The sequence below is a fragment of the Syngnathus typhle genome, linkage group LG10 (assembly GCF_033458585.1).
Source record: "Syngnathus typhle isolate RoL2023-S1 ecotype Sweden linkage group LG10, RoL_Styp_1.0, whole genome shotgun sequence".
Classification (NCBI taxonomy): domain Eukaryota; kingdom Metazoa; phylum Chordata; class Actinopteri; order Syngnathiformes; family Syngnathidae; genus Syngnathus; species Syngnathus typhle.
The window spans coordinates 10,297,666-10,312,318 of record NC_083747.1 but is presented as its reverse complement, the minus strand read 5'-3'; the positions used below and the strand labels follow the sequence as shown (position 1 = coordinate 10,312,318).

Here is a 14,653-nt window from a genome sequence, read left to right as displayed (position 1 = left end):
GGAATTCATTGTAAGTGCATTGTCATTAAGTAAGCTGGTGCACTGTGAAGCTAGTCTTGCCACAACTCTTCTCACGCACTGTATGAAGCCCGCATCATAAGAGCTCTTTGTTGATATAATGGTAGGTCGTCTTGCCTTGTGACAAGAACTTGAAGTGGGTAAATCCCCCTTACATCGAAGCATGCAATTAACATTGTGTGTGTGTGTGCGTGTGTGTGTGTGTGTGCAAACTGAGCCTTCCCATATTGGCCCCGTAGTTATCTTGCATTCCTAATCTGAATGATAGACATGCATTTTCTCAAATTTTACAAACTTTCTGAGCTTTCTAAAACAGAGAAGTCTGGAAATTAGAGTCTGGGAAGAAGTAGTGAATTTAGAAATATCAAAAGTGTAGGAACCCTGGACTTCCATCTGAGATTTGCTACCAGAGCCTCTCTTGACTGTGGCGCAGATTTGCTAACAACCAAGCTGCCTTTTTATCACGAAAGACAAACATTACAGATTTGGATTTGATGACTGATATGTAAGATACATCTCTCTCTCTGTCTTTCTCTCTGTCTTTCTCTCAGTCTATCTCTGTCTTTCGCTCTGTCTCTGTCTCTGTCTCTCTCTGTCTCTCTCTGTCTCTCTCTGTCTCTCTCTGTCTCTCTCTGTCTCTCTCTGTCTCTCTCTCTCTCTCTCTCTGTCTCTCTCTGTCTCTCTCTGTCTCTCTCTCTCTCTCTCTGTCTCTCTCTGTCTCTCTCTCTCTCTCTCTCTCTCTCTCTCTCTCTCTCTCTCTCTCTCTCTCTCTCTCTCTCTCTCTCTCTCTTCCTGTCCCCCACTCCCCCACTCTCTCCCCGTCTCCCTCTTGCCTCGGTCTGTCTCTCTTTCATTTTCAGCCAACTCCGTCTGCCTTGACTGCCACAGCAGAGTATCATTGCTTGTGTGTTTCCCTCTTAAGCTCCTTTCACAGTGCACTGAAGCTATGTTGCGATTTCTCGGAGAGTTTTGATGCCTGAATGTCTCCTGTCCGAGTTTATCTTGTCTGTGCGGCAGCGGTAGCTGTATGTGAACTGAACTGCACTTTCTTGCTGCAGGTCAGCCTTCACGGCCGATTAGTGTCGAAGCGCCACTTTGGTCACAAGTTGTCGAGAGCGCTTATCGTGAAGATCAACAGCGATCAGTCTCACAACTGCACTCTCTCACAGTCTTTTATGTCTCCGCCCTCTTTTCCTCTCCTTTCCGTCTTCTTCACTTTCCCCCACGGGCAATCTCCCCAGTCTTGTTTTTTTCCCCTGTTCACAACATATTTCCATCTGTATTTTACCATTGTCAGCTTTCTTGTCTTCTACTTCCTCCCCACAATCTACTTTCTTGTTTGATCCAAATGTTCTAAAAACGTGTTCTTTCCTACTTTAAGGTATGAAGTCAACACTCCTTCAGTAACATTTTACATTTTGATTAATCTCCTATTTTGTCTTAAGTGACAAGACCATAGATTTTCACTTATCATTCACTGCTCAGATATATTTTTCAGGCAGTCAGAAATATGGTAGCTTTACAGTTTTAGAAAAATATTAGACACAAGAAGGTGACATTCACAACTTTAGTTTGTGCTTATACGATTAAAGCTAAAAGTAGACAATCGTTTCTCAATCTTCTCTCATCTTTTAAAGTAAAAAAGCCAATATTATCACTTTGTTACAACTGATGTACTTTGCGTTTTAGACATTGTTTGGTAACCTTGCTCTTTTTGCCCATTTATGGGAGACATCAATGTGCTGTAGTCCTCCCCCCATCCTCTTGCTCCAGCCCCGTGTGTCTGTGCGCCGTCAGGCCTTGTCTTTGGCTAGAGTGGAGACGAGTCATGTTTGGCCTGTCAGTATGGCTGGTAGTGTCACTATCTGGAGCTGCTGGTTCCTCTGACAGCGCTGGAGGGGCTACTGGTCCTAGCAGAGTGCAGCCGTCACCCTGTGACACGCTCAGTGTCACCGATCCCCTCCGTCTAGTGACATGGCATCCCCTCCTCCATGTTCTCGTGTCCCATTCCTACCCCCACCCAGCCAGTGGCCTTTTCACTTCTACTCTAGAGTCAGTCATTCAGTCAGTCACTAATGTCTGCAGTAGCTCACATGCAGTCTATTTACTTTTGAAGGCTGAGACATGTTTTCTTTTTTTCCACAAACTATTCACACTTATCTTGTTAGTTGTGATATTGGCGAGATAGAAAAGTGAATAGATTGATAGATGGGTTGATAGATCCTCTGCATGCAGCAGGGCTGTGTGAGCAATTTAATCTGGCCTTGGCAAGTGTGCAGCAGTGACAAATGGATGCTCACTATGAAGCCCCCTCATCCAAGAGACAGTATTAGTTTTTGCTTTAATTACCAGCAGCAGTAATGTTTCCTATCCATAACTGTCGGCCTGCTAGAATGCAGCCTGGCAGAGGGGTGAGGGCCTTGTCTCTTCTCTCAGTGGGTCTCCTGTCTCATCTACCGCCCCCCACCCCATCTATCGGCTCTTCCTGTCTCTGTCTTATGCCTTTCTCCCTCCATATACCCCAAACACACATACATGCACACGCAAACATTACCCCCACTCCCTCGGCGTCTGCCGCATCTTTCATTTTAATATTTCAATATTTATGCCTCATCCGAGGAAGTTCAAAGTCATAGTAAGGAAGGATAACTTCGGCCCGCCACAGGACCCCGCCTGGTGGACGTTATGACGCCCCCCCCTCCCATTGGTCACTAGTGACAGAATGGAAAAGCAGAGGTGAAGAGGCTTTTTTTATATTTAGCACAAACATAGCATTTAGGAGCTTGTATGATATTTCACGTCATATAATTTGGTTTTTATTTGATTTGGATTTAATTAGCAGTTACCATTTCAGATGCAGTCATGGTGACTGAAAATGTATCTTTTCAATTTTGAGATAGACATCTCTGTTTTAAAATGAAACTTGCCTTTATTATAATGTTGTGTTTGTGCATGTACGTAGCTACCACAAAGGTTTGAGAGCCTTCCAGTGTTGATGTTCCCCATGGCTGAGCTCATGTCACCATGTTGCTACATTCTGTGACTGTAACTGACCACATCCACACGTTGAATAAATAAAGTATCTGGAAAAGCCTGCCCTTTGCTATAAAGATCTCTGACAGCTACCGCCTTTTAATAGATTAGTATAATTACAGAGTCTGTGAGTTTAGATCACGTCACATACTCAGCCTGTGCTCTAACAGCCATTACAGCCTCTATTCTCCACTCTCTTCCTCTTAATGTAAAGTTGTAAAATTGTGATGTGGGGAAAAAAAAAAAGAAAAGCCAATAGGAAAAGGTCGTTCTGATTTGCATGCAAGCCTTCATTATAATATGCGAATATGCTAAGGACCGTAGACAGCGCTTTGCATGCGCAGGTGATGAATGGCGGGGGCATTGTAGAACAGGTCGAGATGGAGACTTTGTCACCCTCATCTGCATAACATACTTTATTTGCTTACACTATTTATTCATTTAGTGGTTGGTCTGAGTGATTTGTGTGCCTGGAGATGGTGACTGAGAGGACTCATGTCAACCATGCCATTGCGCACACATAAATGCACACATGCACAGGGTCAGGCAAAATAATCGGACACATTTGTAGGTTTAATAAAATGTACAAATTAAAGAAACAAAGTATTTTTACTTTTATTTTTGAAAAGTACATATAATGCCATTTTGCTTTGTTTCAGTTTCGTTTCGTTTTCGAATAATGTTATTTTGGTCTTACCGCCGCCACATTTTCTGGAGTTCTGGCGGTGCGAGGTCGGCCTATTGAGTTTCAATGCTGAAACGAAGTTAGTAACTCACAACAAGATTGTGTTTTGAGCAGGTACAGGATCATGTCTACGAAGTCTGAAGCGCAAACGGAACGCTCGTTGTGTTGCACTTACAGATTTGGTCTTAATAAACATTTCCACAATGAAAGCGCGATGCTCCGGTCCAATTCATGTTAGCAACTGAAACGAAACAAAATAACATTATTCGAAAACAAAATCAAATGAAACAAAGCAAAATGGCATTATATGTACTTTTCACAAAGAAAAAAGTTTCTTGAATTTATTTGCATTTTATTAAACCTACAAATGTGTCCGATCATTTTGCCGGACCCTGTATGTTTAGGATGTGACTTTTCAAAGTAATCATGAAAAATAAAAAGGGCTCAAAGAGAAGTGTTAAAACTTCCACAAGTATCTGAGTAGCAGTGGGTGGGAGGTCTGCACTCTTATGACTGAACCCCTACACAGTGTGCGTTTGGGGGTGGGGATCAGGCGGACAGTTTCCTCTTCAAACCCCTCTTCACTCTTCTCTGTTACTGGGGTGGCAGATGGTAGGTGTCAAGACAACAGCAGCGATAGCTAAACAAAGACATCTTTTGTGACTGTGAGTGAGCGTGCTCTTTTCAAAGAGATGTATGTTTAATTTGAGTGGGAGGCAACAACGGTAATAATAACACTTTACAGTGTATTGTTTATTCCCATTGCTCAATATCCTCAAGGTACATTGTTTTTTAATGCCTAAGCCCTCACTAAACAAGAAACCCAAGAAGCTTACGCTAGGATTTAAAGACTGTACACCCGTGACCCTTGGATGGATGGATTGATGGATGGATGGATGGATGGATGTCAATCGTGTGACAGATTTTTCACAATTGGAAGGATTCCTCACACATAGACTGTTCTCTGTTTTTCACAATTTCTAACTTGTCCAAATTTAGTCCTTAGAGACAAAACAGAAATCTGAAACATTCATTCATTGTTGAATGAAAATGGCTCACTTGCATAACAGATATAAAAATGTAGTTGTCTACGGCCATTACCGTTCTTCTTTTAGAACAACAGGCATCCAAGCAACTTGCACCATCAATAAGCCTAAGCCTCTATAGTCAAGGAATTTCATTTTAGTTATATTTTGATATATTTCCCTTTCTTTTCTCTCATCCATCATTTTAGCCTTCTTTTTTCACTCTCTTTTTCATACATTTAATTTGATCTCAGAGGATAGGCAGATAGTGTACAGTAAACAGACTGAATAAATCATGGGTCTATTTCCCCCCTCTTTTTTAAGTGGGGGTGTCCTAAGGGTAGTGTTGGTTTTTATCCTCAGGAGGAATAAGAAGGGGGGGGGGGGGGGGACTTGCTGCTTTAAAAGGACCCAAGTGCAGTTTAATCTGCCCAGTGGGGGGCAATGAAAGGTTGGAGGTGGAGTTTGGGGTGATAGTGACCTCACCAGGCACTGATATGTAAGAAGTTCTTTTGGGTGACTAATTAATTTCAATATCTTAGTCTTTTGGTAAAAGATCATCGAAAGATTATCATTGTAATCATGTATAAACCTCCTCCATCCTCCTCCATACCGTTAGTCCCCATGGGGGTCGCGAGCGTGCTGAAGCCTATCCCAGCAGTCAGCACACAGAGACAAAACAACCATCCTCACTCGCAATTTGGAGCGCTCAGTAAACCTACCATGCATGTTTTTGGAAGGTGAGGGGAAACCAGAGTTTCCGGAGAAATCCCACGCAGGCATGGGGAGAACATGCAAATTCCAGACAGAGAGGGCCAAAAGTGGAATCAAACCTGCAGATATTATAACTTTCAAAAACCCCAAAAAAGTAAACATGCTGTGCAGTAAAGATGAAAAAGAATGTCCCATCTTCAACATGCAGTCCAAAAAATAAAACAATTTAAGTGTGGTCAAATAAATTAATTATTTATCTTACTTTCTGATTAAATGTTACATTTTTTGGGGGAGTCTGAAAAAGATTGCATGGTTAATTATTATTATTTTTTTTAATTGAACTAGTGCAGATGTTTCGCCATTGCACAACATGTTATTTCAGAATTTATACACCTGGAAAGACTGCTATAAACACAAGGAAACGTGAATTACAAATTACTTCACATCATAGAAATTGTGCTGCAAGCTTTTTAAAATACCAATGCTGCCAGAGCGGCGCTTTGTAATTTATCCCTTCACGGCTGTTAGCCGCGCTGCACGACTGTGATTTATTTGGTATAAGAGGAGTTTTGTTTAGAGAGATAATGAGCAGGACTTCTCTTTTAATGATTTAACATGGCACAGTGGAGAGGAGAGGGAGAAAAGCGCGTATATTTTTCATACCTTTAACTGCTCTGCAGAGAGTTTAGAAAGGAAGGAAAACTGGAGATGCTTTAGCAATAGTGGCTAACCCCCTTTAACAACCAGCTTCTTAAAATCATTTCCCTAAAATAAAAAAAAAAAGTGGATTTTTACATACTAGCAACTCAAGGAATTTTAAGGGTACAATTACCATCCTACTGTGGCAAAATAAAAATCAATGAGATGTATTTAGAGTGATGCTCGTGTGAATTCTGGCTATTGTCATGATGCCCCTTTTACCTGAGCTATGAATGTGCTAATCTCAACGCATCCCTAATAATAAACATGTTCATTATACAGCTCCCCTTTCATCTGAGACAAAGGACAGCAATATTCAGCATATTTCAAGATTTGAATACCAAATGAAAACTGTTAATTAGAAAATATAATGAAGTTGAGTAGCCTAATATTCACCATTACTACGACTCTTTGAGCTTTAGGCTTCGCAACACTAAAACTGCCATCGGCGCATCATCATTTCTTCAATAATAAATAATTAATCAATTGCTATTCCTGTGAAAAATACAATGCGCTGTTGGGAGGGAACACGGTTTTTATTCGATTTCACTTTTATATCTTTTTTGCCCCCCCATAGCTTGGAAATGTCTTGTTTCATCTCACATTAGGGTCTGCACTGCACACATAAAGGTAGAACTTGCTCTGCCTCTAAATGATCCTTTAATGGAAGTGTGCACTGGAGCTGTCAACTCGATGGGGCGCTGCCACCGCCGATGAGAACTTTGCCTCAATCAATCCGTCAAGCCCCATCACCTGCCTCAGCAGATCACCCAAACACCCCTTTGGTGAAGCAAAGTGAGCTTTTAATGTACCTCATCTTAGAGTAGTCGGACACATACACACGTGTGCATGCACACGGCTACGCACTCAAAAATGGAGCGTCAGAAATGGTGTCTGTTTCATTCCGATACTTGACATTGATCAGTCATCAAGGAAACACTCCCTTTCATTTTTTATGAAGATCACGTTAGAGTAGATCAAGTGCTTGCTTCCCAACAGCGCAGGGGGGGAAAAAAAACAAAATCAATTTGACTGTTTTATTTATTTATTTCCTCCCCCTATATCTGTTACATGATTGGGATGTCTCGGTTAGCGGAGCTCTTAAGGGCCGAGTGATATTGATGCAAAGTCACCTCTTGCTTCTGTTAAGCTAAATGACATTGCTCTTCTTGTCAATTTACATTTGATGCAACTTGTCCATCAATTTCATCCAGGTGTTTTATAAGATTATTCAAGTTTTACTCTCATTGAACAGGATCAGGGATATTGGGTGAAACTGTACTTCACTCGTGACATTATACTATTTATTCCATTGGAGGATTATTATTTTTCGTCATGTGATTTTTCTTTATTTATTTTTAATCATCTTTTTATCTCTACAACTGTATTTGAAAATATGATACTGCGCTTTCTTCACCTTCTGTGCTACTAGAACCTAGCTATCAATCATTTGAAAGTCGAAACTTGGTAGAATCCGTACTTTCTCAGTCCTGGTTCTTGAGTTCTACTTGTCATGAGACACTGACTGTCTATCAACAAATGTCTTATCTTTCGTCTTCTTGTTCCTGTCTGTTTATATGTTTGTCTGACATCTCAGTGCTGCAGGCTTGCTGTCAGCCAAGTGTCACTTTCTGTTCTTCTGTCAAATCACTTGCCTGTCAAAGCTACTCAGATGAGACATGTCTTCGTACTGTATCTTCGACGTTTCTACTTTTAGCGGATGAGTTGTAAAAGAAAGGAGCAATCATTTGCTTTCATTTATTTGGGAAATGGTAGTAAATAATAATTCAAAAATAATAATTTCATAAATAATAATTCATTCACAAGCATAACTATTTACATTTTTTGATTGTATGTGTGGGGACCATACTTCAAGTCAGAACAGGTTGGCAGCTCCATATGTCAAGTGCGTTGATATAACTTGTGCTTTGACAAACTCAATAGCTTCACTAACAAATGGAAATCCACAGCATGTTCCTCTGTTTAATATGTTTTATGAAGAGCCCTCGTAACCCTGGCAAAGTTGGGTTACTGGCATGTACTTGCACAGAAGACAATAAATAAAATGTTGCCAAGGTTCACACCCTGAAAAAACAGCTTGATTTTGCTTTGTAAATAGCGCTTTGCCACTGCAACCATGTCCGACAAAATAAAGAGCTTTCAATAACTTCATCCAAATGAAACATCGTCGAAGCACCTCTATCCATTTTTTTTCTATATCCTCGTTAATTTTTTTTTGACTTGATAACAGTTTTAAAAGATTTATTGTCCAGATGAGATCTGCCAGATAGAATGCTTCCAGGCTCGTTAATGAAGACCATGTTTTTCTTTCGTAAAGACCCTGCCCTTCATAAACAACTAATAACCGGGCAGCTGAAGACGGTAAGGTGAGCTTACATGGATGCATGCAGAATTGATGATAAAGTATGTCGGTAATAAAAAATAAATAAAAAAAAGACAATATATCAACATAAATGGGAGTAACAGTTTAATGTGAATGTAAAGTCTTATGGGGTAGTAAAACAGCAATGCAGATCAAGATAGAGTTTGCCAAAGTCAGAAAAAGATGGACGTCAAGGTATTTTTGAAGTGAGGGAGGAGTGCACTGAGGAGAACTACCTGCTGCTGATAGCAGTCTGAGTCAGTGAGGGATGGAGGGCGATCCAGCTGTGACATTAACGCAGCAGGTGGAGGCCATCATTAGGGCAGGCACAGGGGGCCGTGGCGTAGTAGACCATTTCACAATTTGTCTGTGGGTTTGGTGCATCTCCTCAAAATTCGCTGCAGAACTCTTCTTGGCCCCGTATTTCATTTCTCCCATCGTGGCACGTCTGCAGTTTTAAGCCAAGGTTCGACATCTTCACTGGAAAGGGAATGAGTCGTTGCTCCACCTAGCAGCTCTCGCATACATTACCAGTGTCTTTGAACCAAAGGATTTAATAGAATTTGCCTTGCATACCAAAACAAGGTCACGGGCTTAATGTACATACATAAGTATATCAACTGGTATTTATTATGGGCAGAATAGCTTGAGAATTATCAAGGTAGGTTTTTTTATCTTTATTTTTGCTCCTCTTGGGGAAACATTGGGTCTGAGGCAACTGATAAGCATTTTCAGTTTTTCATTCCAAGTGTTTAGATCTGAATCTGAGGCACTACTTAGCAGAAGAAGTACCTAAAGTTTCAATGCGCCTGGTTTTCATTCGAGTAAAAGTTTTCAAACGTAGTATTTTGCTGCCCTGGTCTGTTTTACATTGATTAACAAAAGACAATCTACTATGAGCTTCAGCTTTTCCCCGTGAAGGCTGCATGGGTATTATCTTGAGGTGTAACCAACACAAAACTAGGTGTCAGTGGGCGGAAAAAAAGTGATTGGAAGGATGAGAGCGGATGGAAGTCTATCAGAGCAACCATTACAACAATTTGGAATAGCCTGAAGAGGAAACAAGACACCGATTTATTAATTAAAGTCTAACATGTAGACCATTAAGTTTTGGAATTTAAAAGAAAATCGCTGAAGTCAAGTCATATGTCCACCAGTGAAAGGAAGTTACTATTATCTGACCGATTTCTGAACTTCCGCTCTGAGTCATCAAACGAGTTGGTATATTATTCTACTGTGTCTGATCGAGCACTATTGCGGCATGCCTTGTGCAGAGAGTTTACGCCAATTGGGGGAAAGACAATATGTCTAAGCCAAGTGTTCCTTGGGGCCTTTTCTTAGATCTTACATGGCTTCCAGACCTGTAGATGGGCCTATCGAGGAACACCATTAGTCAAATAAAGTTGTTTGTATCAAATATTGACACGTTATCTCTTCATCGTTAGCCGGTGGGAGGGAAAAGAGAGAGAAAGATTGTAAGTGTGGGTAATTGAGCCGTGTCTCCCAAGCTTATCGGTAAAGCTCCGGCACGTCACGGACCTAACGAGCTGTGGCGCGGCGATTAGTCTGAAGGGAAAGTCGAACGTGAAACACCACGGCCTCTGTCTTCCTTTTTCTTTTCTTTTTTTCCGTATCTGCTATGGATATTATGAGCCTCCCTGGAGGGCATAGGCACAGCCTTATTAGCTCATTTCACGGGGAGGGGGGGTAGAATTGATACGAATGAAAGGCGTTTTAAAGTATCCCTTTGTTACAATAACCATCAAGGCTGATGGTTCAGGTTGATGATGCAGCCCAAGGCATCGGCACAACAAGCTGAGGCCTTGACCTGGATGCCAGAGAAACCTGACATATATAAAGCAGGGGGACTGATTGACGAATAAATTAAAAACCTATTTCCCTTTAAACACGTGTATTATGGGATCAATGATATAGCTTGCACCGATCTGTGTAATTTTGTGTAATTGGATGCTTCGGATAAAATTGTTTGTATATCGATCAGTTTATTTATTATTATTATTGTTATTATTGTTATTAATGTTAATTATTAACCATTTCTGTTTTCAAGCTCAGTGGCCTAGTGGTAGAGTGTCCGCCCTGAGACTGGAAGGTTGTGGGTTCAAACCCCGGCCGGGTCATACCAAAGACTATAAAAATGGGACCCATTGCCTCCCTGCTTGGCACTCAGCATTAAGGGTTGGAATTGGGGGGTTAGATCACCAACTGATTCCCGAGCGCGGCACCGCTGCTGCTCACTGCTCCCCTCTCCCCCAGGGGAAGGATTAAAATCACACGGGGATGGGTTAAATGCAGAGGACAAATTTCACCACACCCAGGTGTGTGTGTGACGATCATTGGGACTTTAATCTTTTAATCTTTAATCTTCAAACAGCATGTGCCTGTGTGTAGTTTGAGCGAGGGGCATCCTCAGGGCATTACCCGTCATACTCACAGTTCTCTGAGATCAATCTAGTAGAAAAAAATGCCAGTTTGATTTGTACCCCTCGCTATCAAGAACTGCTAATTAAAATCATATTTTGCATATAACTTGTCTTTCATGCACATATGTAAATTGCCCCTGTTGCCTTTCAGCGCTCTGTAATTAGGTTTGTGAAGGACAGCTGTAATACATAATTAACAGAGATGTTTGGAAATGTCTTTTTTTCTCGTCACTTCTAAACACGACGACTTAAACAAACACATTACATACAAACACAAACAACATTAAGCTTTCTCAAGGCCTCGCTTTTCTCTCGATTTTTATTGATGCATCAACAGCACCTGCTCTCAAAAACATTTATTATGCTTAATTATGCTTATGTTTGTGTCGTTATTTTAAGTGGCTATAAAATAATCTACAGACACCTGCTCCTGTTCCAGTTTTTTGTTAAATGAAAAAACGAGACTAAGATATATCAATTTTAAACTTTCCCCCCCCATCTAATAATGTTTTCCGTGGAACTCAGTTGAAATATAAGCAGGGAGTAAACATAAAAAACTGACAACTGTCCATTTTTATCAACATATTTTCCGCACTATAAAGCGCACCAGATTATAAAATGCACCTTCAATGAATGGCCCATTTTAAAACTTTGTCCATATATAAGGATTATAAGGCGCATAGAATAAATAACTCAACGTTGCTCAAACGTTAATGCGATCACAATATAGTAACACTCGAAATAGTAAAAACAATAACAATATATCAATAACTCAACGTTGCTCAAACGTTGATATCACACAACACACAAAATAAACACGTAAAGCTTACTTTAATAAATTAGTCCTCATCCATAAATCCATATTGGTCCATATATAAGGCGCACCGGATTATAAGGCGCACTGTCTGCTTTTGAGAAAATTTGAAGTTTTTAGGTGCGCCTTATAGTGCGGAAATTACGGTATCTGTTACAATCTGTTCTTCCTAATTCTTTTTCTATTTTTTTTGTATTGAACATTTCATCAATTGTATTTTCTATTAATATTGATCATGTGTCTATCATATTACATATTGATATGTTGCTGTTGCTCAGCCCTAAATGAAAGCATTATTATCATCATTTATTTATATATTTTTTCTATGTGGAGGTTGTCACATACAAATACAAATTATTTGGGTGAAAGGTGTTTTCCATGTAACCACTTCACAGCAGGGATCTGTGATCTCCCTGGCTGACGTTACATCATCCTTTTTGCAGTTCCTTTAAAACATACTTGGTACGTTTTGATCTTCTGCGTGGACTTCAGAGTGTATTACGAGAGAAGTCACTTTCATTGGCAGGAAAGCAAGTCAGCTGTCTTCACGCCCACAATGCTACAAGCGCCAGTTCTTAACCGTGCACGTCTGTGAGAATACTAAAAGAAAGAAAACTCCACCAATGTGCACTCTAAAGTTAGACCGTGTTTTGCGCTAGACTTATTAGGATCCTTGGGATTCTTAAGTTTCCCTGTAGGGAGTATGCAAGACTAAGTCAGAGTCACTCTCCCAGATTGACTTTGAGGCAATATTTTAAGTAGATTGAGTTAGAAAAAGATTGAGAAAATGTAGCGACATTATCATGAAGGAACACAGTGGAACATTTTGAATATTTATAGTGGTGTTAGCATTTGCCTCAAGGGCATCGAGGATGGTCCATGTTGGCGGGGACGTAGCTTTGTGTGTGTTCGTGTGTGTAATACTCGTTAGTAGTCTTCTCAATCTGACATAGCGACATAAATGGTGAAATAACTATGCTTTCTTTCTTTGATAGACGCGTTCCCAGTGGCAAAACACACTAATTTGCTGTGGGGGAAAAAAATAGAATGATGAACATCAAGTTGGAAAAGTGGGAAGTGAAAAGGATTGTACAGAAGGGGACCTGAGTTTTTGCAGCGACAGTCGTGACCGCATGACTTGGTTTCTTTTAGCGCTCCATCCCCCGTTGTTAGATGTGGCTATTGTCTATTTGTTCCACAATAATTGGAAATGATGAGTGCTAAATGAAAAGGCCATAGGATGAATCATTGCGGGAGTAGCTTGGATGTTTGAGTATTTAAGTCTTGACATCCATTCATTATATTTCCATGTGCTGTTTTGGAGACACAATAAACCCAGGGAAGTAAGAACAAGCTGCTTGTTTTTGGAAATTCCAGTACTCCATGATTATTTTCCTTTTCATCCCTGTTTTTTTTGTACTGTTTGGTTGTACTCCACAGACTGATCATTATAATTTCACTTGTGCGCTCAGGTATAAAATAGTCCATTGAGATTGCTATGTGGTTGACTCCTGCTCTCTTTGTTTGTTAATACAGATGGGCCTTTGTGATGAAGAAACACCTCAGCACCCACCTACTTGGCAAACATGGAATCGGCCAACGTAAAGAGAGGTAAAATCTGCAACTTCTTATATTTCCACAGTGATTCAAATGAATATTTTTCATTGTATCGTGAAATTTGTTTCGGGAGCCTTAAAAACATGCAGTTGCCCAATTACAAACAAACAGCAACATTTTAAGGTTGATTTGGGAGGGGGCGTATTATACTCGAGATTTTACAGAGGTTTGCATGTTATCATGATCTTGCCCTGTTTTCACTCTTTTGTGCACAGCATATGCAGGGAATAAGCATGGGTGCCTTTCATGTGCAGGTGAACAACAATCATGAGGTCTCTTTAAACCTATCAGGCTCAAGGTGTCACCATTTTGCAGATGTTTTATCTCTCCTCATTAATTATCCCATTTTCAACAGCTTAATTAGAAGAAAATCACTGGGGAGGGCTTATTGAGTGGAACAATTCTGGTAAATGTAAGAGAATAAATGTATGAAGGAGGATGACAATTACAAATGGAAAATTTGGATGTATGACAAAAAAAGAAAGTGTAGTTGTGTGTGTTGTGGGGGGGAGCCAATGGCGGATATGCTTTATGCTGGTTGGCAACCAGTGGAGAGATGGAATGGGACAGTGTTAGAGAGGCAGTTTCATCATCACCTCTGGTGACCTGATATTTTTAGAATGCTGGGGAGAACTGTTAGTCAAAGAATAAGTCGTGCAGCTGGAAGACACCAGGTTTGCCATCGGCTGACACTTGACTTTACAGTCAGTTTGTTGAAGTCGCATATTATTATGAATGTGAATAAAAATGATGAATAGTTTTCAGCATTATCAGCAAATAGAATAATATAATAGTAAAACGTGTCGTGTGCACGGACAGAGAAGTAGTAAAGTAAATACGGGACGATTCAGGAAGAAAACCTGTCTGATGCTGCAAAAGGGTAGTAGATTTATTTTCCAAGAAGGCAATGACCCTAAACAATGACCCTACTATGGAATGGTTTGATCAAAAGAGTTTCAGAATGGGCCCGTACAGCCCGGACCTTAATCTCATTAAGCATCTGCGGTAAGACTGGAAAATCGGAGACCACCTCCATCCAGTTTTGATTGTTCCAAAAATTTCACAATTATATGGTGCTTTGTATTGATCTGTCATTTTACATCTCTGTAGAAACCCTTTGAGGTTGTAAGGTGGGAAAATGTGAATGAGTCTGTTATGAATATGGTTTCAACACACTATTTACCAGAGCCATTTGGAGAATCCAATAAAACAATTTTATATACT

At 40.3% G+C, this 14,653-nt stretch overlaps 1 protein-coding gene across 1 annotated transcript in view; it reads left to right on the top strand.

The window, feature by feature from the left end:
• The window catches only part of znf407 (zinc finger protein 407), a 110,086-nt gene that overhangs the window by 37,200 nt on the left and 58,233 nt on the right, over positions 1-14,653 (top strand). Inside the window, exon 4 of the mRNA XM_061289876.1 lies at positions 13,349-13,423. Coding sequence (XP_061145860.1) covers positions 13,349-13,423 — 75 coding nt within the window. The remainder of the gene's footprint in view (positions 1-13,348; positions 13,424-14,653) is intronic.